At 40.7% G+C, this 25,368-nt stretch overlaps 1 protein-coding gene across 2 annotated transcripts in view; it reads left to right on the forward strand.

The window, feature by feature from the left end:
- Positions 1 to 24,816, forward strand: part of LOC306856922 (band 4.1-like protein 1) — a 211,815-nt gene extending 186,999 nt beyond the window's left edge. Inside the window, exons 16-20 of one of the 2 annotated variants that reach the window (XM_079396478.1) lie at positions 11,166 to 11,207; positions 21,532 to 21,627; positions 21,877 to 21,957; positions 22,331 to 22,447; positions 22,702 to 24,816. In XM_079396478.1, coding sequence (XP_079252604.1) covers positions 11,166 to 11,207; positions 21,532 to 21,627; positions 21,877 to 21,957; positions 22,331 to 22,447; positions 22,702 to 22,707 — 342 coding nt within the window. In that variant the 3' untranslated portion in view covers positions 22,708 to 24,816. The remainder of the gene's footprint in view (positions 1 to 11,165; positions 11,208 to 21,531; positions 21,628 to 21,876; positions 21,958 to 22,330; positions 22,448 to 22,701) is intronic. The other variant, XM_079396479.1, reaches the window with a different exon arrangement.
- The last annotated feature ends 552 nt before the right edge of the window (positions 24,817 to 25,368 follow it).

The following is a 25,368-nucleotide window of genomic DNA, read 5'->3' on the forward strand; positions in this document are numbered from 1 at the left end:
AAAGCAATTAACAACCAGGAGGACTTTGGCCCTCAAAATCCTCACCTTGGCTAGGACTGCAGCCAGAAGTGGGAAAGGGGAAAATGCATACAGTAGTACTGGGGGCCATATGTTTGCTAGAGCTTCCACCCCTAAGGGCCCCCCTGGGGCCCACCATTAAATACCACAGGGGACAGTGTGTGGTTTTCTGTGTGGAAAAAATATCTACTTTGGCCTTCCCAAACCGAAGCCAGATGGCCTGTACCACTGCTGGGTGAAGTCACCATTCTCCTGGTCTGGGACCCCCCTGGACAAAAGGTCAGCAGCTACATTGTCTTCTCTCTGCAAATGTACAGCCCTCAGGGACACCCCTTGAATAGGTTCCCATAAAAGGAGATCCCGGGCCTTCCTGTGTAGTGATATTGAACGTACTCCACCCTGGTCATTTATGTATGACATGACTGTTGTGCTGTCTGAATGAGCAATCAACTGCTTCTCCTGAAACTGAGAAAGAAAATGGATCAAGGCCCAGAGGTTTATGTGTGCTCCTATCCAAGAGGCATCCCATTTTCTCTGTACTGGATTGCCTCGCCAGCCTGCCTGTGAGGCATCAGTTTTTATGGTCTCTCTTGAACATAACAGGCCCAGCTTGACTCCCTTCTTTAGGCCTGGAGTTGAGAGCCACCACTTGACTGCTGGAAGAAAATCCAGATCCCTTGGAATCAGTCGATATCCATTCTCATATGGACTCACTTTCAGTGATGGTCAGTAGTACTTAAGTACATTTTTCAAATATCTGTACTTTACTGGAGTAGTTTTATTTTGAGTAACTTTTACTTTTACTTTACATTCCAAAGCAAAAGATTGTACTTTTTACTTCACTACATTTCATAAAACATATCGTTACTCCTTATAATACATCACATGCTCCAAGACGTAGAAGCGGTGTCTGATTCATGAACAAACTGATTATTTTCAATGAACCTGTTAAATCGGTTCGCAAATCACAACAAACGATTCATTCACAAATTGGAATGATCCGATTGCAGCTGTTCTCGAGTCGACAACTCACTGATTCAAATGATCCGTTTAGAGCGAGTCTCCAGTGAACTGAACTCACAAGTAAGAACTGGGGCCCCGTCCGAAATCGCATACTTCCCTACTATATAGTATGCGAAAAACAGTATGTGTGGCGAGTAGTATGTTCGAATTCATAGTATTCGAAAAACAGTAGGCGAGAATTACCCGGATGACCTTCTACTACCGCTCAAATTCGATACGATGGACACTTTACTATCCCATGAGGCCACGGGAGAGGAGGCGTCATATTCGAAAAATGGCGGAAAGTGGCGACCCGGCTGTTTTCAAGTGTAAGTACCTCAGGGAAAAACGTTGTTCATTGTGGTTAAATTGCACTTGTTTAAAATAATCAAAGTAAACAGCCGACTTATTAAAGTTTAAACGCTGTAAATCGATGAGATGACTTCATGAACATGGCGGATGTAGTATGTCCGAATTCCATTCATACTACCCTTATTCATACTATATAGAACGTAGTTTTTTAACGGTCGAGAAGTACGTTTGAATTCAAATGTAGTACCTACACAAGTAGTATGCGATTTCAGACGCAGCCTGTGAGTAAGTAAGTAAGGAAAAGTAAGTTACTAAAGTCGAATTTTAGCATTAATTATTGTAACTGAAAATCATATTTAGGTCAAAACTGTCAGTTGTTTGTGAACTAAATGTGCTGTAAAGGGTGATCTATTAAGCCCACTGAAATGCTTGAATGCAGACAGATCAATGTCAGTGTCTCTATGTTTTAGGTCAGAAAACGAAACATTAAAATAGCACAGATTAAATAAAATAACTCATGCACGTTCATATTCCCCGCTGCTGTAACGTTAGCAGTTTTATTAAAATGCTATGCATTTAGCCCTAGCGTCTGTTTTTAAATTGTTTATCAACAGTATAAATTTTTATATTGTATGGATCAACTAGCTGAGTAGACAGATATGAATGTTTATTCATAACCATACTGAAAATAAGTAAATATTGTTAGCTGATGCTAACTGTCTAGCTAACAAGCTTGCTGGTGCTAAGTTGTTTTTTATTCAACTACCTAGCTAGATTACATCTGAGGGAAAAAGAAAGGATGTGATGTTCAGAACATGGTAACTACAGTATTATCAAAGTGGGAAGTGATGCCCTCTGGTGGCATTTGGCCAGGGGTGTTTTTACACCACAGACAAGGTTTGAGAAGAAAAAAAATCATTATGAAACTATAATTATATTTTCCTTAAAATGTTCTTCCTAACTTCAGGCTTTATTCTCATGTCATGTATAACTGTGACGTTCTGCAAAACAAAACGTTTTAAAACACTTTTTTCTTACACTTTTCTTCTTGGTGAAAATTAGATGGTCAAATCTGTTTTCTCTCAGATACATTACAATGTAAGCTTCACAGTGAACATGTTTAAGCATATAATGATATTCTAGGGAATTGTGTGCTTCTAATTTTATAGCAACAGTTTGGACAGGAGCCTCTTCTATTCTAACATGACAGTGCCTTTGTGTATAAGGCATGGTTCAAAAAGACATTGGCTTTCTGCAGACCAGTCAAGTTCTTCCACACTGACTGAATCAATCATGTCTTTTTGAACCGTGCCTTATACACAGAGGCACTGTCATGTTAGAATAGAAAAGGGTCATGTCCAAACTATTGCTATAAAATTAGAAGCACACAATTCCGTAGAATATCATTATATGCTTAAACATTAAGATTTGTACTCAAAGAAATTACTAAAGTAGTCAAACATGTTCATTAGAAGGGGGTGACCCAATACTTTTGGCAATATAGTGTATCTTGACTCCATATAGTGGTTATTTTGGGAAAATCCCAGGTATTTTGAGCAGTAGGATTTAGGGATGGACCGAAATGAAAATTCTTGGCCGAAACCGAAAAAGAGGAAACCAAGGCCGAAAACCGAAACAACAAAATAAATTATGCCAATTATTAGTACCAATGCCTTTATGGCTATGACTGTCTACTAACTTTTACTAAAATCAAGGCATTGCAATTGCATAAATTAATATTAAAGTTTCAAAGAATAAATCAATTACAAATTATGCAAATATTTATTTAGCACATTGCAACAATGCACAGTATAAAATAAAATTCAAACTAAAATGTTTAACTTGACCCCACTCATGTGTACATTAAATAATAATGTACAGGCCTACTGGCCTGCTGAAAGGTTGTAAAATTAAATGTTCTCTCATAAAAACAAAGTGCATTTAGGTCAAGTGCATTTTCAATTTTTCTCTGTAGGACTACTACAAGAAAGTGCATTCAGAACAAGTGCAACTCCTTAAAGATACAACAATGTTTTCTCTGTAGGCCTTCAACATAATAGTGTATCAAAACAAAGATTGCCATAGCCCATATGTTAACTGTAGAACTTTAACAACAACAAATGCACCAAGAATTGCAGATGTGCAAAGTGGATAATAAAGATTTAAACACTAGACAAGCCCATTCTACTTCTTGAGGTAAAGTGGCAGGTTTTTCTTGATGAAGAATAGCTTCTCTGCTTTATCACAGTGAAGTCTGTTCCTCTTCTCATAGAGAACATGAGCTGCTGCTGCACTGAACAGTCTCTCACTGTCAGTGCTTGTGCAAGTACTTGCGTGCCATCTTTGCCAGGTCAGGAAAGCGGCCGTGATTATTTCTCCAGTAGGCAAGAGGGTTATCACTTCTGGGGATGGGGACTTCAGACAGATAACCATCTAGCTGTTGAGCTTGTCATCTGCCTGACATTTGAGAAAGATTTGAGAGAGTGTATTTAAATAGGGCCAGTGCATAAATAAACATTTTTATCAAATTAACAAAATATCTAGCAGAAATATGGCTACAATCTTATAGTCACATATATAGTAGCCTAAGAATAGAATAGCCTACCTATTATTTGAGGCACTTTCTTGTAGGATTTCACTGAACATATCAGACAACGAGGGTGCATGCCCCTCATCTGGTGCAGAGAGACGAGTCTTTTTTTCTGCGCTTTGATCTCCTTCTCCTGCGCTGTGCGCTGCTGAAAACTGATGACATTTAGTCTAGTTTTAGTCAATGAAAATTTTATTTTAGTCTCTTTTTAGTAATGCAATTCTATTTAACCCAGTCAATATAGTATAAGTACCTGATTTGAATTTACAACATTTATTTTACCAACCAAACATGTTAAAATGTTTGTTGTCATCTTCTAAATAATGCCGCTAGTGGGGCTTGAGGAAGTGACATCGCCTGCGTCTGCGCAGTGCGACCTGATACAGCCCCAGAAGTGAGACACAGGAAACAGAAATACTGCAAAATAAATAATGGGCACGTTCGACTTGAAGCGGCGCTTGATCAGTGTACGACATTAAAGTACTGCGAGAGAGATAAGAGAGCAGACAGATCCTTATGCTTTCGAATCGCTCTCGCGGTACTCTGATGTCTAAACTGATCATTTTGCGCAATGCTGCTTCAAGTCGAACGTGCCTAATAATAACAAGATTAAACGAGACAAAATAACGTTATAACATTTCGCTTTGTCTCGTTTTGGTCAACGAAAATGAAGAAACATTTTAAACCACATTTAGTCTTGTTTTTACTCGTCAGCAATATTGCATTATACATTTAATTATAGTCATCGTCACATGATCAGCGTTTACGTTGCGTCTCATCTCGTTTTCATCATGTGATAAAGGTTCGTTGACGATGATATTTAGTCATAATTTTCGTTGATGAAAGCAACACTATTGGCCACACACCACTTCCCTTTCCCCTTTAATGGATTTGAATAATAGAAGTGTAATAGTGTGTTATGTAAGCCAGGTTAAAGAAATGTGTCTTTAATCTAGATTTAAACTGATAGTAGTAGCTCTTTTAGTAGTTTAGATGGAATAGGATCTAACATACTGTCACGAGTCCGGGCTGCAGTTCTTCCTTTCTCCACCAGAGGTCACCATCTCCCAGGGCCCGCTCACAAGGCTTCCGAAGCGGCAGTGCCCGCTCACGATCCTCCTGAAGCGGCGGTGCTCGCTCACGATCCTCCTGAGGTAGCGGAGCTCACTTTAAGCCTTCCCGGAGTGGCAGTGCCCGCTCACGAACCTCCCGAGGCAGCGGAGCTCACCCTAGGCCTTCCCGAAGCGGCAGAGCCCGCTGATGTTCCCTCCGAGGCAGCAGAGCTCACCTCAGGCCTTTTTAAAGCGGCTGAGTCCGCTGATGTTGTCTCCGAGGCAGCGGGGCTCGCTTCAGGCCTTTCCGAAGCGGTGGAGCCCGCTGATGTTCCCTATGAGGCAGCGGAGCTCACTTCAGGCCTTCCCGAAGCAGCGGAGCCCGCTGATGTTCCCTCCGAGGCAGCGGAGCTCACTTCAGGGCTTTTCAAAGCGGCGGAGTCCGCTGATGTTGCCTCCGAGGCAGCGGAGCTCGCTTCAGGCCTTTCCGAAGCGGTGGAGCCCGCTGATGTTCCCTCCGAGGTAGCGGAGCTCACTTCAGGGCTTTTCAAAGCGGCGGAGTCCGCTGATGTTGCCTCCGAGGCAGCGGAGCTCGCTTCAGGCCTTCCCGAAGTGGCAGAGCCCGCTGATGTTCCCTCCGAGGCAGCGGAGCTCGCTTCAGGCCTTCCCGAAGCCGCGGAGCCCGCTGATGTTCCCTCCGAGGCGGCGGAGTTCGCTTTAGGTTTTCCCGAAGCAGCGGTGCAGGCTCACGAGCCTCCCGAGGCGATGGTTCCCGCTCACAGATCTCCCGAAGCGGCAGTGTCCACTCAAAGTTCCCTCGAGGCGGCGGTGTCCGCTGCCTCAGGCCCCAGGTCCCCCTCCAGCACACGGACCTGGTGTTGCCGTTAATGTATCCCGTTTCTAATCTGTTCTGTTTTGCCTTGTTGGCCTTTTTGTTTCGTTATTAAAGAGAACCTTACCTGCATTTGGACCCTGACTTCGTCTTTTCACGGCGCTCTCGAAGTGTTCCGTGACACATACATGTTGTTGGTTTAGATGATTTAACAAGTTTATACAATTCTTCCTCTCCTGTAGTAGAGAATGAGTGAAATTGTTCCTCAGGGGATCTATAGTGCATCTGATGTGATACTGTAGGTGACGGCTGTATGGTTACAATTTTATCTCTGATAGTATCGATCTTGGAAGTAAAGTAGTTAATAAAATCATTACTGCTGTGCTCTTGGGAAATGCCAACCTGTTGATGCTTTATTTTTTGTTAATTTAGTGATTATATTGAATAAAAACCGGGGGTTATGTTTGTTTTCTTCTAGAAGAGACGAAAAATAATCAGATCTAGCAGTTTTTAATGCTTTTCTGTAGGATAGGATATTTTCCCGCCAATCTATATGAAACACCTCTAGTTTTGTTTTCCTCCAGCTGCGCTCCATTTTCCGGGCTGCTCTCTTTAGGGTGCGAGTGTGCTCATTATACCACTGAGTCAGACTGTTTTCTTTGATCTTCCTTAAGCATAAAGGAGCAACTGTATCTAAAGTGCTAGAAAAGAGAGAGTCCATAGTTTCTGTTACATCATCAAGTTTTTCTGTGCTGATGGATATGCTGAGGAATTTAGATAAATCAGGAAGTTTACTTACAAAGCAGTCTTTTGTGGTAGAAGTGATGGAGTAGAATTTACAGTTTTAGCTATATGGAGTTTACACAAGACTAGATAATGATCTGAGATATCATCGCTTTGCTGCAGAATTTCAACACCACTAACATCAATTCCATGTGACAGTATTAAATCTAGAGTAACGTGTTGTGTAACCCCAATAGAGTTCAGCATGTCTATGAATCCTGATCCTAATGCATATTTTTCATTATCGACATGGATATTAAAATCTCCAACAAATAAGACTTTATCTGCAGCCAGTACTAACTCTGATAGAAAATCAGCAAATTCTTTAATAAAGTCTGTATGGTGCCCTGGTGGCCTGTATACAGTAGCCAGTACAAACATCATAGGGGATTTATGAATAACACGTGTTTCTCTAGATAATGTTATACGCAGCACCATAACTTCAAATGAGTTATACTTACCTGCCTTCTGAGAAATACTGAGAATATTGCTATAAATTGTAGCAACACCCACCCCTTTACCTTTTGGACGTGGCTCATTTTTATAGCAGTAATCTTGGGGGGTAGACTCATTTAAAGTAATATATTCATCTGGTTTTAGCCATGTTTCTGTCAAACAGAGCAAATCTAGGTTATGATCATTGAGCAAATCGTTTACAAAAAGTGCTTTTGTAGAAAGGGACCTGATATTCAGTAAGCCAAGTTTTATCAATTGTTTATCTGTATTGTAAACATTTTTTATTTGTTGAACATCAATTCAATTGTTACTCTTAATTTGGTTTGGACGTTTTCTGCATTTTCTAGTTCGGGGAACAGACACAGTCTCTATAGTGTGATATCTAGGTGAAGGAGTCTCTATGTGCTGAGAATGAACTGACTTCTGTGACGCGAGGCGGCTAGCAGACGGTCGGTTTAGCCAGTCTGTCTGCTTCCTGACCTGGGCCCCAGTTATTCAAGTACAAACTCTAAGACAATGTGCCATATTTCTAGAGAGAAGAGCGGCACCACCCCAGGAGGGATGAACACCATATCTTTTCAATAGGTCAGGTCTGCCCCAAAAACTCGTCCAATTGTCTTTAAAGTCTATGTTATTCTGCGGGCACCATTTAGACATCCAGACATTGAGTGTCACCAGTCTGCTATGAATCTCGTCACCCCGGTAAGCAGGGAGCGGGGCACAGCATATTACAGTGTCTGACATCGTACTTGCAAGTTCACACACCTCTTTAACATTATTTTTAGTGATCTCCGACTGGCGAAGTCGAACTTCATTAATGCCGACGTACATAACAATCTTACTGAATTTATGTTTAGCATTAGCCAGCACTTTTAAATTTGCCAAGATGTCAGGCGCTCTGGCTCTCTGTAAACATTGGACTATGGTGGCTGGTGTCTCTATTTTCACATTCCGTACAATAGAATCGCCAATTACTAGAGCACTTTCATCAGATTTCTCAGTGGGGAGAACCTGTTTGATGTTTTGATCGGAACGGAAGAGCGGTATTTTGACCCGCGACTAGGCCGCTTTACAGTCACCCAGTTGCTCTGCTGCATGGGCTCTAATGCCAGAACCAAACAATGTACAGGACTCCCTGAGCTATTTGCATCCTAAAATCTTCTCTGTCTGCCTAACTATTTCCCTGCATTTATCACATGTGAATCCCTCGTCGCCGACAGAGATAGATAAACTGTACATGTGGCAAGCAGTGCAAACAACAATAGCAGGAGAAGAAGCCATTATTCACCGTGATTGATGAATGATACCAACTTAACTTACCACTTACCACTGTTATTTGATGAACTCGTGAAAAACAGAGCGTGAGAGAATTGAAAAAGAGCGAGGAAAAAAAGAAAACAATATTAGGCGCGAATACAAACGAGATTGGAACCGCGAGTAACAAGCTAACTGGCTAACGAATGCTAACGCGCTGCACTCGCAGTTTTAAAAGCGAACGATCAAATTAGTTACATTAGTTTGATAGATAATACCAGAAATATGGTGGGAATTTAGTTATATATTATCACTTTAAACAACAGAGAGTGAAAGTAAGGTAAAGATTCAATAAAAAAGCGGAGCTACAATTGCAAACCTCTCAGCAGCACAACAGACACGAACAGACTATAGTTATAGTTGAATTATAGTTGAATTCAAACTCAAGCCTAGAAATGTCACTGCCCTTGTGGGAGTGAGACAACTCTTCTTTGCTGTTCAGAGTCAGCCCCAATTTCTGCAAGTGGGCTAAGACCACCTTTGTGTTGCTCCTGGCTTGCTGCTCTTTAGGAGAGCAAATTAACCAATCGTGCAGGTAATTGGTAATACGTGCAATATTTACACCCTGGCGATGAAGACGAATGAAAGGAAATCCATACATTTGGTGAAGGTGTGGGGAGCCAATGACAGACTGAAGGGGAGAACATTATGCTCGTAAGTATTGCCCTGAAAGTAGAACCTAAGGTACTTCATGTGGTCCTCATGAATTGAGATGTGGAAATAAGCATCTTGGAGATCCACTGTTGTGAACCAATCAGACCCTTGTCTGATGAAGGTTAAAAGGGTTGAAAGACAAAGAGTTACGGAATGGTAGTCGCTTTAAATGATGATTGAAATTCCTGAGATTCAGGATGGGCTGAAGACCCCCATCTTTCTTTGGAATCAGGAAATAGGTTGAATAAAACCTCTGCCCTGTTGATCCAAGGGCAGGCGTGTTATTGCTCCTTTTTCTAAAAGAACTGAGACTTCGTCTTTCAGAGACCTGCACTGTGTCTCTTCTCTCAAAACAATAGGAACAATCCCTTGAAATTGGGGTGGCTTGGATTTGAATTGGAGCCTGTATCCAAACTCCAAGGTGCTCAGCTCCCATGTACATTGAGTGAATTGGCGCCAGTGGAAGAAGTAAAACATGAGGCCGGTGGTTTATAACCATCAGTGACGGTTTCTTCCACCTGCTGCATGTGTGCTGGAAGACTCTGCCTGCCGTGTCCTATGAAAGGACTGCCGGACTCCTTGGCTTGGTCTTATGGGTGCCCCTTGGGCAGCAGACCAGCGCTGACCTACGAAGGCCCGGCTTGATTCTGCCCGAGCCCAATTGCTGCTCCCAGCTGATGTGCGTAGCCCACAAGTAGCTGGTGCTCGACCCACTGAAGTCAGTTCTCTTGTCCTACAAGACTGATCCAAGTCTGCTTCTGCAGGTGGTCCAAAGACCTCCCCCGGCACTAATGGAGCTGCAATGATTGCCATGCAGTCTTGATCTAACAGATTATTTTAGATTAGATTGATCTAACAGATTAGTTTAGATCTAACAGATTACCTGACGGCATGCTTGAACCGTATTGGCCATGGATAGACCCAGGGCTTGAGCATGCACACTTGTTCCTCGGATCAGCATATCAATCACTCACAATTCCTCATTTGTCAAAGTGAAGAACAAATTCTGCAGCAGACCCTCTAAATAAACCAAGAGGAGAGAGTTTGCTTGCCGACAAGGCAGAGGCACGAAAGTCTTTACTCAACTGACTGTCGATTATCCTGCCATACTTTTTAGGGTGGGTAGCATATCTTCCAGTCCTGTCCATAGCACCCATCAACATAGCAAATGTGGGTGCGATCTGAGGAGCTGTAGCAAGCCCATAAGCCGCTGCCCCTGCCAGGTTGCCCAGCTGTGTCCTGGGGAGTGCTGTAGAACTAGGGGCCTTGCATGAAGACTGCAACTCTAAAATCGGAAAGTATTGGTAACCCCTCTGTTTTTCGACTCATTTATATCACACTGAGGTTGATGTTGAAGCAGCTTGTGAAGGCAGTTTTGCACACTCAGCTGCTCTGGAAATCACTGCTTTGTCTGAAGGGTCCAATGCAATAGCCTCTGAAGTCTCCAAAGCACTATCCCCTGTTTATGACTCAGAGATGTCATCTGGTTCTGAAGGCACAGAACCTGGGGCCTCATTTATAAAGCATGTGTGAGCTCAGATTTGATTTTAGAGTGTGAGTACGCTTAAGTCCATGCCAGTGCTCATATTTGTAAAAACTGTCACATCCGTGGTATGTTACTGTTTTTGTCTTATCATGTGTCTCATAAAGTTGAATCTTTATAGAATATAACTGAAAATAAATGGCATATGCCTTCCTGGACAACTGGGTTAAAGGTCTCAGGACTCAAGTCCTCATTGTCATGTGTCTTTCTCTCTTGTCCTTTATAAAGTTACACTTTCTTTCTTTCTTTCATTCTTTCTTTCACTGTCTCTCTACCTTTGTGTCTACTGCAATACAATATAGTCAAACTCTAACAATCCTCTCCCAAATATTTTGCTGTTATGTCTTGCTAATTTCCTTTATAGGTGTAAGTAGCAGTGGGTGGTAATATACAAGAAATGCTGATTCTGTTTCTTTAGTCTTTCAGCAATCTAAAAACTGGTTCTTTTATTTTTACCTTTATCGTTCAAACATGGGATAAAAATAGTATTTCACTGCATGCTGCTATTGTGCCATCTGCTGGCAATGAGACCGTTGGTATTTTCAGGTTTTATTGCTCTTAACTGTATTGCCTTGTCACTTCTTGATTCTTTTCTCATGTTTGTTGCAGAAACCGGAAGAGAGCAGGGTTAAGGAGGCAAAAGAGTCCCCTGTGAGTCTGTGCATATAATCACTCCCCAATAAATAATGGTGGACCAAAAAGTTTTTTTTTTTTTTTTTGTAATGGCTGATTCTGATGTATAGAGATACAATACAGCTAATACAGTACAGATACAATGCAGATATTATGTTCACAGAATACAATTTAATTGGGGTGGTGATGGCGCAGTGGATAAGACACATGCCTTTGGTGTGAGAGACCCAGGTTCGAATCCACTGTGAGACACCAATGTGTCCCTGAGCAAGACACTTAACCCCTAGTTGCTCCAGAGGCGTGCGACCTCTGACATATATAGCAATTGTAAGTCGCTTTGGATAAAAGCGTCAGTTAAATGTTATTGATATTTAAATTTTATGAAACAGTTTGTTTTCACTTATTTTTCTCTTTCTTTCTTTCTTTATTAATTTATTTTTGACAAGACTTTTGGTAGATTTTAGAATTGACAAAAGGTTTCCTTTTCTGTTCATGGGTATGGTTATCATTAATCTTGCCCATGTTTCGACAAACTGTACCCCATAATGACAAAGAAAACTGGTTACTTTGCAAATTCATTATGAAAAGTAAAAACTAAAATATTACATTGTCTTAATATTCAGACCCTTAACTCAGTACTCATCTAAAGCATATTTCACAGCTATTACAAACTCAAGTCTTTTTGGCTATGGTGTAACACCTGGATTTGAGTATTTTCTGCCATTCTTCTGTACTGATCCTCTGTCTGTGATCCTCTGTCCTCTGTACAGAAGCTCTGTCAGGTTAGTCAAGTCAAGTCAAGTCAAGTCAGCTTTATTGTCAATTCTTCCACATGTACAGCACATACATACAGAGAATTGAAATTGCATTACTCTCAGACCCTTGGTGCATACAGTTAACATTAAACACGTTCAGATACAGATAAATACAGTTTAAACATATGTACATACAACTATACAAATATACAAATGAGGATATTGTAGAAAAAAATAAGAATTAGATCGATAAAGTGGCATAAGGCGCATGGCAGATAGAGTGCAAAACCAGTTAAATAAAAACAACACTGTGTAGATATATTTGTAGTGCAAAAGAGCTTATCAGTCTGAGGACATTGTAGAAAATAAAAAACGAGAGATAGATAAAGTGCATAAGGCACATGGCAGAATAGATGGAGTGCAAACCAGTTGAATGTACAAAAACAAAACTGTGCAGATTTGTTTTGTTTTGTTTTGTTATGAGTGTAGTGCAAGAAGAGCTTATTTAAAGTGACAAGTCGAAGTGACTGTTCGGATAGATTTTTGTCAGACTATCCGAAGAGGTAATTTGCAGTCAATGTTGGATGGGTAGTGATCAGCCAATGCTGCACAAGTGACAGGTGCCGGTCACAGTTTGTTGGTCGGTGGGTGGGGGGGGGGGGGGTGTCACAGAGTCAGAGTTCCTAGTGTGTTGCTGTGTTAAATGGGGGTGAAAGAGGGGAGGGGGGGCAAGGACGGGAGGGAGTTCAGCTTCCTGACAGCCTGATTTATGAAGCTGTCCTTCAGTCTGCTGGTCCTCGCCTGGAGACTCCGCAGTCTCCTCCCTGATGGCAGCAGACTGAAGAAGCTGTGTGTCGGGTGGGTGGGATCGCCTGCAATGCGGAGGGCTTTGCGGGTGAGACGGGTGCTGTAGATGTCCTGGAGGGAGGGGAGAGAGACACCAACGATCTTCTCAGCTGCTCTCACTATGCGTTGAAGTGACTTGCGGCAGGATGCGTTGCAAGCGCCATACCACACAGTGATGCAGCTAGTTAGGATGCTCTCGATGGTGCCTCTGTAGAAGGTGCACATGATGGGGGCCGGGGCTCTGGCTCTTCTGAGTTTACGGAGGAAGTAGAGACGCTGCTGTGCTTTCTTGGCCAGTGCTACAGTGTTGTTAGTCCAGGAGAGGTCCTCAGTGATGTGCACACCCAGGAACTTGGTGCTGCTCACTCTCTCCACAGTCGCACCGTTGATGGTCAGAGGGGCATGCTGAGTGTGTACTCTCCTGAAGTCAACAACAATCTCCTTAGATGGAGACAATCTGTAGACAGCCACTGCTCTTTAGATAATTCTTTAGTAAATTCTTCCGTTTGGCCATAAAGCCCAGAATGGTGGATTTATTTATTTATTTTGTAATTTTTTGTTTTATTTATGTAGCTCCATACAAATAAACTATGTGCTGTCCAAGGTGCTTTACAGCAGTACATTTAAAAAAGATGTATAAACAGGTATAATAACAATGCGGATTCGAAATTTGCATAGCATCACAAAGTACATAACATTTAACCCATACAAGAAACTACCCACAAAATAAGTAAATTAAAAGGCAGGAAAAATAAAGTTTTAATTTTAGACTAAAAAATAGATAGCGTAGGGGCTGATTTAAGTAATGGTAGCCTATTCCAGAGATTAGGACCAGCTGCCTCAAACACTACGTTTAAATCTGGTTCTTGGCACCTTTAGTAGAATTTGATTACCGGATCTAAGTGATCTAGGTGACTAATGAATTGAAGGAGGTAGAAGAGATATAGGGTGCTTTCAGACCTGTAGATCGTTTGCGTTGTTCCGAAACAGGAATTAATTTGTTACATTGTTGCATTTTCTTCTTGGTTCGGTTCGCTTTCACACGGCAACATTGCAAAGCGTACCAAACTGTGTTTATGCAAGCCACATGTGAGTAAAGCTGTCCTCTTATTGGTCAGAGTTGTTTACGTTCATTCATCAAGATGGATTGACAAGTTTGCTCCGCGGGCTTATTGCGGCTTTATAGCTGTCCTGGCAAACGCAAAACGAATGTAGCTGTCATTCCTCTCTAATATATCTATCTATATATTCACTATATTATCTATATTTTCACAATATATATATATATATATATATATATATATATATATAGTGAAAATATAATTATACATATACATATATGTGACTGCAAGTGAGATATATATATATATATATATACTGTATATATATAATGCAGTTACAGCCAGAGGGCTATATAGATAAAGGTGACTTGGCTTTTCTGGGTACTCAAAGCGCTTGACTGCTAGACACAAAAGACACTGACTGCTGCTTTTTATATAACATATTTCCCATTATGAATTATGATACCGCTTGGTTCGTTGGTCCGTTGGGTCGGATTGCTTTCTCACCACAAACGAACCGCTCCAGGGTTCGTTTGAAAGCGTGCCGAGACCACCTCTTCAAGGAGGTCTCGGTACGCTTGTTTGGTCCGCTTTTGGTGCGCACCCGAGTGCGATTGCTGCTTTCTCACCTGCCCAAACGAACCGCACCATTTGGGAAAACGAACTCTAGTGCGATTCAACCGAACTAAACGAGGCAGGTGTGAAAGCACAAATAGACGCTTTCATCGGGTGCACGTGCTTGGCTTGAAGCTATCTGTCTGGCTAGTGGCGCCGAATACAAACGCAGTTAATGTTAAAGTGATGAGTAGACTAGGTGGCGGGGTCCTCACTGGGGATCTGTGTCTGGGGCTCATCTAGGTGTCCTGGTCTCCGCTGACGTTCAGGGCTGTAGAGGTCCTCTCTGGGTGCTGATCCACCATCTGGGCTGGATACGGACGGGATCGGATGGCTATGGGGACTTCGGAATAAGAGAGAAACAGACTAATATTAGCATAGATGTACGATGTAACAAGTACATCGTGTGTTATGGGAAGTGTTCCCGGTTTCTGGTTGACCTAGTTAATGCAGCCTAACAATCCTTTAACGGATTTGAATATTAGAAGCGTATTAGTGTGTTATGTGTATGCCAGGTTAAAGAGATGGGTCTTTAATCTAGATTTAAACTGACAGAGTGTGTCTGCCTCCCAAACAGTGTTAGGTAGATTGTTCCAGAGTTTGGATGCTAAATAGAAAAAGAATCTGCTGCCCGCATATTGATATTCTAGGTATTATCAAATGGCCAGAGTTTTGAGAACGTAATGGACGTGGAGGACTATAATGCGATAAGAGCTCGCTCAAGTACTGAGGAGCTAAACCATTTTATAAGTAATTAACAAGATTTTTGTTCCCAAGCTAAGCAGGGTTGAGCCTGGTCAGTACCTGGATAGGAGACCTCCTGGGAAAACTGGGTTGCTGCTGGAAGAGGTGTTAGTGGGGCCAGCAGGGGGTGCTCACCCTGTGGTCTGTGTGTGTCCTAACGCCCCAGTATAGTGATGGGGACGCTGTACTGTAAAAAGCACCGTCCTTCGGATGAGACGTTAAACCGAGGTCCTGACTTTTTGTGGTCATTAAAAATCCCAGGATGTCCTTCAAAAAAAGATTGGGGCGTTACCCCGGCATCCTGGCCAAATTCACCCATTGGTCTCTGATCATCATAGCCTCCTAATCGTCCCCATACACTGATTGGTTTCATCACTCTGTCTCCTCTCCACCAGTAAGCTAGTTTGTGGTGGGCGTTCTGGCGCAATATGGCTGCTGTCGCATCATCCAGGTGGATGCTGCACATTGGTGGGGGTTGAGGAGATCCCCCTCACAATGTAAAGCACTTTGAGTATCCAGAAAAGCACTATATAAATGTAACAAATTATTATTATTATTATTATTATTTATTATTATTTTAAAATCTATACAATGTTTGATAGGGAGCCAGTGCAGTGTTGACAGAACCGGGTTAATGTGGTCATACTTCCTGGTTCTAGTAAGAACTCTAGCTGCTGCATTTTGATCCATTTGTAGTTTGTATATTAAGCATGCAGAACAACCGCCCAATAAAGTATTACAATAATCTAACCTTGAGATCATAAACGCATGAATTAACATTTCAGCATTTGACACTGAGAGCATAGGTCTCAGTTTAGATATATTTTTAAGATGAAAAAAAGCAGTTTTACAAATGCTAGAAACGTGGATGTCAAATGAGAAATTGCTATCATATAGCACACCTAGGTTCCTGGCATATGACGAAGAATTTACAGAGCAGCCATCAAGTGTTAGACAGTGTTCTAGGTTATTACTTTTGGGGGTTTTTGGTCCGATAATTAACACCTCTGTTTTTTCAGAATTTAGCAGTAAGAAATTACTCGTCATCCAGTTTTTATATCGACTATGCATTCCATAATTTCTCATTTTGGTGTGTTTCACCGGGCCGTGAAGAAATATAGAGCTGAGTATCATCAGCATAACAGTGAAAGCTAACCCCGTGTTTCCTGATGATATTTCCCAAGGGTAACATGTAAAGTGTGAAAAGTAACGGCCCTAGTACTGAGCATAACTAAGGCGAGAGAACAGAGGAGCCAGGAGTGGCTAAAGTGGGTGGGGCCCGCATCCCAAAGGCCAACGTCTGGAGGAGTGAACCTTGACCCCCAAGGAGAGGAGAGATCAGAGGACTCAAGGCTATAGAATAGCATCCTGATCCACCACTTAGCATAAGCTTCTCTGTCTGGAGGCCTCAGCCTCAGCGCACCACGGAGGAAACGTGTAACTAGGGGGTATGTGCCCACTGACTGGCCACCAAGATGGGTGTGGTAGGCCGCAATGGACGTCACGTAGGCCTTTAGGGTGGAGTGGGTCAACCCTGCAGCGAATCGAGCCTGCAGCAACCTCCAGCACTGAACCAACCGGGCAGTTAACTGGATCAAGCTGGCGGTCTCCGCACCATTAAGTGATAAGCTTCAACTCCAGGGCGTACAGTTTCCTTGTTGAGGGAGCTCTGGATTGAAGGATGGTCTCAACAACCTTGGTTGAGAGACCAGAGGCAATGAGTTGTGCACACTCAGGGGCCATACCCACAGCTTACACAACTCCTGATCAGGACTGCCTCGGCTGAAGTCTCCTATTGAAAACGACAGTCCTTATACTCGCGTCATCTCCTAGGGAGACTGATAGAACCAGAGCCTGCTCAGGCAGGACCCAATGAGACACACTCGGGAGGGACTCACACACCGCCAGGTGACCTACTAAGGCAGGGGTCTGCAACCTTCAATGTCAAAAGAGCCATTTTGGCCCCTTTCCCACCAAATAAAATTCACGTGGAGCCACAAAATATTTGATGCCCAAATAAAGACATAGCATATAGCTAAAGTTTTATATTCAGTTATGTTACAGGGGAGTAGAAATCATTTCAGAAGTGAGGGGGACAGAAATGTAAAATGTAGTAGTAGAAATAATAATAATAATAATTATTATTATTTATTTAGTTATGAATCTCAACAATGGTGACAGTCAACAAAATGCTTCATGTTGCAATGCATGCTGGGTACCAGCATAGTTAAAGACTCTCCCATGTATCCCAGCATGCATCGCAGCATGAATAAACAATGCAGCTGAATTGTCATCCTTGAGCAAGGCACCGAACCCCCAACTGCTCCCCGGGCGCCGCAGCATAAATGGCTGCCTACTGCTCCGGGTGTGTGTTCACGGTGTGTGTGTGTTCACTGCTGTGTGTGTGCACGTTGGATGGGTTAAATGCAGAGCACGAATTCCGAGTATGGGTCACCATACTTGGCTGAATGTCACTTCACTTCACTTCACTATATGAGCACACAATTAAAGCAATCAGAGTAAAATCAACACCAAAATGGCAAGGGTCAAGAGTCCAACAAAAGGAAACACTGGTCTTTTTGATGGTGATTTCAAACAAAACATTAAAGCATCTAAACCTCTGTAAATTCTCAATAAGAGCTTCTCTAGAAGTCTGACAGAAATAAAGTCAGTCTGGTCAATCTGATGCTGTTTGTGGAGTTGTTTAATCAGATTTTAGAGGATTTGATGTCTTTTATTCCAGTTGATTTCATCTTCGTCTGTGGCTGAAGTCAGTTGTAGTTCTTGTGTATCTCTTTCCTTCAGTGATTCTGCTTGTTAACAGCAGCTGTTTATCATTAATGGTCAATCATCACATAACTATCTGCTTAACTCCAACACTGCTTCAATGCTACTTTAACACTCTGTAGTGTGGAAACACATGAACACTGAGCAGTGTGGGGACTTTGCTGTGAATTATTACATAAACCTTACCTGTTTCATTCACGTATGACTGATGGATATGAACCACATTAAGTTTATTCATTTGTTTTATGTTAAACTATGTAATCTAAATGGATGTAAAATTGTTATGCAATTGAATTACATAAAATGTAAATTTAGACCGAATAATTTTTTTGAGTGTGTGGTCATGATGAGGTCATCCCATGATTTACAGTCTTTTACATTAGAAAGGAGAGGACAGACACATTACCACAGAATAAGCATTTGCAGAGTTCATCTGAATCCTCAATGGTCACTGAAGGGTAGATTGGCCAGTGTTCTGGAGTCTGATGCAGAAATACTGAGGCTTGATTCCATCTGCAGTTGCAGGACAGTTCTATGAGGGTTTTACCCTGGGTGAAATCATCAGCAGGGTTATTATCTGAATCCATGTATTTCCAATTATCATATCCAAAAAAAAAGGTCTTGAATTTCTGTGATTTGTGTGCCTATGAATACTTTGTAGTTGTGTGACTCAGACTGTATCCAGTGTAATACAGTTGAGTCTGACCACATGATTGTCTGTCTGATGTTATGAAGAGTTCAAGGTTTTGGCAAGTTGAGCTCCAAACAATGCTGAGTTTAAGGCATTGTATGGAGAGCTGCTGTTTTGGTGCCACAGGGAGTCTTAGCCATGATGAATGCAATGAGAATCGAATCTCATCACCCGTTACTAAATCACACTCTCTAAACCACAGAGCCATATGCTTTTTCCAAAGCATCACAGAAGACATGCATATTCATTACGTCATTGCTTGCTGTTGCACAACACCTAGGCAGTGTTATTGTAGGCCAGGAAGCTCTCATTCATCATTGCCATTCTGAAATAAGATCAGCTGGTACAAGTTCATGCCAACCTTTAATAATTTTGGCCCTTGTTGTGAAAGGGATTATGTATCTAAGTGGATCATTCTGGCTTGCCAGGATGCGATAGATATTCTGCATTAAGGTTGATACGGGCCTATGTTTATAGCCTATAGAGTGTCTTGTGAACAGTGCCACGTTAGAGCAAGTGTTCACTCTTGTTGATTAGTTTTATTTGCTGACAGCCACATCTCACACCCCTCTGATTTTGCTTCTATTGGAAAATGTGCATTCATGTCAAGAATATTGCTAGCCCACTGCATTATATAAAAAGCCACTAGCTGCCAATAATGCGCTCATTTTGTCAATGAGTTTCTTGGCCTGCTGCTGTGACTGAAGGGACTGTAAGCAATTGTACACATAGAAAAAGTGTTGGACAGACTCACCTACATCATTACTTTCACTGTTGTCTCTGATGTGGAGGGCATATGTAGCTCAGCAAGGAGTGGGCCCGAATAGTAACACTCTCCATTAATAGATATCAGGAGTGCATTCTCTTTCCAGGTCTCTCCAGAGAAAGCAGAGCAGTGGTTGTTCTTCAGGTAACAGCCTGATTTGGTAAAACGTAAAAAAATGGCTTGTATGTCTCCACTTATGGCATCAACATGCTCTCTAAACCTGAGGAGGACTCTTAAAAGTGGTAGACATAAGGTGGGTCCAGGCAGTAAATTGTCATTCAGGCTCATTTGTTTGTGGTTGAAAAAGCAATTACTGTAAACACCAGCCAGGTATTACCACTGTGATGAACAATGTGGTGTGGAACAAACCGTGACTCACTGGAACTGGCTGATTCCAAGTTGGTTGTCTTTATGGTTGGTTGTCTCCTCAAGTTTGTGTATTTCTTTGTTATATACACATTTGCCAGGTCAGGATTTTCAGAATGTTCTATGGCTCTTAAAAGAGCTCTTAAAAGAGCCATAACAGTGTTTGATAGTGACCAGAGTTTACCTGCGTGGGGTAGCATAGCGAGTCACACCATCAACTGTAACACATACTGTTTTATCTTCCAAAAGATGGTTTTCTGTCTGGATAGAAGGCTGTTGGAGAAAGGGTCCTTGAACAGTCCAGCCCAGTTGTGTGTGTACTGCTATAGGGCTACCAAAAGGACCCATAAGGACCAGGCAGTTTGAGCAGCAAAGGCTCTTTACTGAACCCTTTCAATGGAATGTCATTTAAATGTTCATATCTCCTTTTCAGTGAGTCTGTGAAAGCTCATCAGCTATGAATGCCATCTGAATTTGGTGTTTTATGCTGGGATAGACAGAGCTGATACTTCAAAGGAGACTGTGGATGTTCTTAGTTGGAAAAGGTTGTGTCTTATTGTCCTAAGAGTTAACAGTTTCTCAGATCCCTTTAGACCCAGAAGCTTGACGGCTTGTAGTATGATTGTTTGTTCAGAACCATCATCTAACACTGCATGGGTGTCTAGAAATCTTCTCACTGGGACAACTTCCAGCATCACTCCACCTGAATGACTGGCCTGATCTAAGTAAACATGAGTAGTGGTTGCGTTCACTCTGAATATGTTTTGGTTCTCCACAGTAAGTAAAACTTCATGCAGAACAAGCAGGTGAAGCCCCCTACATGTAGGGCATGTTTTCTTAAATGTACAGCTCCCTTGTTTGTGTTCTCGTCCACATCTCCAGCATTTATTGTGCTATTTAATCCAGCTTCCTCTTTGAATGTGGTTCAGCTTGTAAAAGGCACAAGCATTGAGATAATGCTCATAGTTGTTGCAGTAGGTTGTTAGGTGATTGTTAGCTGTAGCTGCCAATTTAATGTCTGTGAGGGAGCTAGGGGGTACATTATTGGCTTTAGATTGTTCACTGCCTGTGAGAATTGTGGCTGCCTTGGCTTAGGAAAGGGTTTCTGCTCTCGTCAAAGTGGCTCTGCGTGAACCGACCCTGTTACACGCCTTGATATTTGAATGGCCTGAGCCGTTTTTTCCAGCTATTCAACAAACTCTAGCAAGGTATAGTCCTGGAACTGGCACTTAGCACCACTTGGCTGAATGGCTAGTGCATTCAGAATAGCTCTTAACTCATTCTGAATTAGCTGACTTGGTTGACCATACCTCTGCTCTAGGGCTGGTGTAGGGAAATTGGATATTAACATACCTCTTAGCTACCTAGCAAGAGCACCTGATACTTGTAGTCGGTCAAATGCCTGTGAGGACCAAGGATACTGTCTAGTCCTTAAACATCTGGAAATCACTCTCATTCTATTAGTTTAAGACTGCCAGCTTGGTTTGGGTATGCCATGGGAGGGAGCAGTGGCTATTTCCATCAGTCCAGGTGCCACAGGATTGACAGGATAATACTACTGTAGTTGTGATTCTGGCCAGGGAGGTGGAGGCAGAGGTAGTGGTTGAAACAGGCATTCAGGGTGCATTGCTGGTTGAGCTGGTACAGGCTGAATGGAAGCTGGCACAAAACTGTTTAACAGTAAAACATATAACACATTGTTGTATTTCAGGTAAGGTCAAACAGTCTAGAAAGACACTTTGTTGCTTCTCCCGTCACCGTCATTACAGAAAACATTACCTCAGAAACCACGACTCAAGTGACCAAGGTAAGAGACATGTCATCTTGAGTTTGAGAACAAAATCGCCTGTGAGCCAACACACCATTATTATTCAGCTTGACATAACTTCAAAAATTGTAGATAGTAAATGGACAGATCAATTTCTCTGCAAACATTAATAAGGCAAATATTTTAATTTAAAAAAAAAAGCTTTAAATAAACAGGATGGACTATAAAAATGACAGCTGATGAATTTTTTGTTAGATTAAATTCTTTAATGTTTTTAACTGGTTTCAGACAGTGAAAGGAGGTTATGCAGAGACCAGGATTGAAAAAAGGATCATCATAACAGGAGATGATGATGTGGATCAACATCAGGTAAGAAAAGACATGTAATGTATGTATAGTTATGGTCAAGTGTGTACTTATTAAATATGAAGGAAGCCAGTGCTGGTAAATTTTAACATGCAATAAATAAATGTTGAAACCACATAGCCCTTTCATGATTGCTTACCCTGACTAAAAAGACAATGTTCAGGCTGCTAAGACACATTCGCCTGTATTTTTATTCTATTTTTTATTCTTTCTTAAATTTTTTCTACTAGTATAAAATTCTCCAAAAACTATTTATAATTTAGTATGATTTAGAAAGCACTGAACCTAATTTAGCGTACTATGTAGGTCAGCAAATAATGTAATGGTACAAGTATATTAAAATCACTCTACTGTCATTAAAACTAACTTTCTGCAGGCTCTCGCTATGGCAATACAGGAGGCCAAACAACAGCACCCTGATATGCTGGTGACTAAGGCCATAGTGGTCAGGGAAACAGACTCTTCATGTGAAGAGAAACATCGAACATATGAGGTACAGCAAACATAAAGAACATTGGTTATTGAATTTCTAAAACTTATCATTTCTTATTGTCCATTAAGGTAATATTTGAACATGTTAAACGTAAAGTGAAATTAAGTAAAATGAATTTGAATTATAGGGTTTATCTCTGCAGTTAAATGATTGCACGTTTCTGAGTTTGACATAACTGTGGTAACTCTCTCTCTCTCTCTTTGTGTGTGTGTGTGTGTGTGTGTGTATACTGTGCATTTGTCCATTTGATCCAGTCTTGATCAATAGAAGGTGCTATTTGGAACATGGAGAGAAGTTCAGCTCTGGTTCTATGTATTTCAGTTGAAAGGAGTTGTGCTACTTATGCTACTGAACAGTTTGCTCAAAACAAATCACCCACACACCCAGTCCTCTGCCATCACACTCTAATCTGTCCATTTTAGTGACAATCTCCCATCATCTGGTGTCTTTACAATGTTCTGTACCATTCGGAGTACTTCCACCATATCAACAGTAGTCTGAATTATCTTCAGTCTTGTATAAATGTCAGTAGTTTAACATTTAATTATAGGGGATTTTTTAAAAATGCTGAAAGTGGTGGAAAACTAATGCTATTATGCGTGCACTTCATTCTTCATTCATGCACCTTTTTTGAGCTCACAGCTTTTTTGAACTCTTCCTGAAATTGGAAAAAAAAAAATCCTTAAGATTTAGGCTTCCATTTAAAATTCATGCATGACTTTCAAGGAAATACATGAAAAAGTATAAGAATGGAGATACACAGAAGCTACATATACTTGATGACCAGCTTCATATTTTTAAATAATATTTGATCAAGTATTTGCTTGTAAATTATGAATATTTATAATTTCAACTGTCTTATGCATATGCAGAAATTTTGGATGTTTGAAGTATAGCATTTTGAAAGATACCCACACCTGACCATTTAATAAATGAAAAGAGTGTATACCCCACATCAAAACAGCTGAACAAAGCAGAATTACACATGCCATAACAATAAACAAATATTTCCACATACCAAATTGAAATCCACGTGGCATTTTAAGTTGTGGCAAGATTATACACAAAAAAACTTTTTTGTTACCTAAAAACTAGGTCAACTGCGTATCCTCAATATTAACTTGGCTCCATTTTAAATCGTGTTGACTTGTTTATTAGGTGACATTTTTAAGACATCATTAACCTGACACAAAGGCTGTTCAAAATGATAATTATGCTGCTGTCTTAGAAACCTTTGTTGTCTGAATTCTAAGCAACACTTCTAAATGAGTAAATTCCATAATAAATTTTAATGGGCTCAATGAAAATATCCAATCCAAGATGGTGGTTGTGGTTAGAGAAATGTTGCTTATATAGAGTCAATTAAATAATAATGTTTTATAAATAACTTAAAATGTGTATTTTTCATGAGTATCATGTCATTACTCACATTCTTTATTTAAATAAATTTCTCAGTCTTCTGTGTGGAATGTTATTTGACATTGTATCATTGAATGTTTTAGATCTTTTCTATATTATGTTTAAATTCAGTTGTTTCAGGATGTTGCCTTGGAAGGTAGTAGACAAAGCAACTCACAAAGTTGTGTTCTAGTTACTGTTGCTTGATCAATAAAATTAATTTAGTTTTTTTAATTATTATTTTTTAAAATGTTTATCATGTAAGGCTTTTTTGGATTTTCAGTGAGTTATATTTAAGTTATGCTATATAACTTTGACTTTATGACTTTTTTATGTGCTCGCTTAATGTGAGCTTCTGGGTTTTCCATCTCTATGAATTGGTACCATACAGCAGTGTGGTTTTTTTATTGGAATATACAAAAAGCATAAAACGTTTTTTTTTTTAAATAAAATACATATACATAATTATAAAATTATGCATTGTCATGAAAAACAGTCATTATATTGTATGTTCTATGTATTCTAGTGCAGTAACCTAAAAGAAAACCACTAACAGAGGGGCACTAGATACTGTGAGCTCTTCCTTTCAAGACTTCTGCAATAATGTTTATAGCTAAAACTGTGATTATACATACTGTGTTTATTCCACATTACGGATATATGCACCGGATATATGTGTCACTGTTCACTATTAACCATGGTTTATGTCTCTGTATGTACACTACTTCTCAACACTTTCTCCTGAGGGATGGAAGCTTGTGTAATGTCTGTGGAAAAAAATCTGCAGAATTTTTGTGGCCCTGCTCAAAAGTTAATCCTACTGTTCATTTTGGGAAAATGTTACTACATGATTGGTTGTGTTGCAGGGAGGGAAAATTCTCATATGTAGATGCAAGAGCATCATCAGGTTTCAAGCAGCTGAGTCTGTTATTAAGCAAAAAGTTAATGGAATAAAGGACTGTTACTGTGATAAATATGACAGAACTTCATTGTATCAATAATATGTGATGTATAGCTTTGCTGTGTATTCATTATCAAACTATAAAATTAGCTTAGTTTTTAATTACTAAAAATTACATTATTTTATTTGACAAAGTTAATAATTGTCTTTTATTGACAACATAAATATGTTGTATAATTTTTATTAGATCAGATAACATTTTAAGCTGTCATGTTACATGTAACATTTTAAGCTAACATGTTACATGTTACCTCACATGTTGCAAGTTGTCACATTTCATTCTTTTTTTTTATTTTAAATGGGCCATTTTTGCTTGTCTGCTTTAGTGCTCCTTTCTAAATACCCCATTACATGTTAAACAATGCCCTTGTACATGTGTGAAGTAAAGCTATTACTGGCTGAGAAAGCAGAGCAGCAGATGTTACTTCTGAATGCGCATTCTTGTTGAACAATACTAATGGACCTTGGCCTCATTAATAACAAACTACCTAACACAGTCAGCACATCTACGATCTAGTATCGCAGCCTTCATTTGTCAGTTGAAATGTTATAGGCAGAGTTT

Source organism: Barbus barbus (assembly GCF_936440315.1).
Source record: "Barbus barbus genome assembly, chromosome: 37".
Lineage (NCBI taxonomy): Eukaryota > Metazoa > Chordata > Actinopteri > Cypriniformes > Cyprinidae > Barbus > Barbus barbus.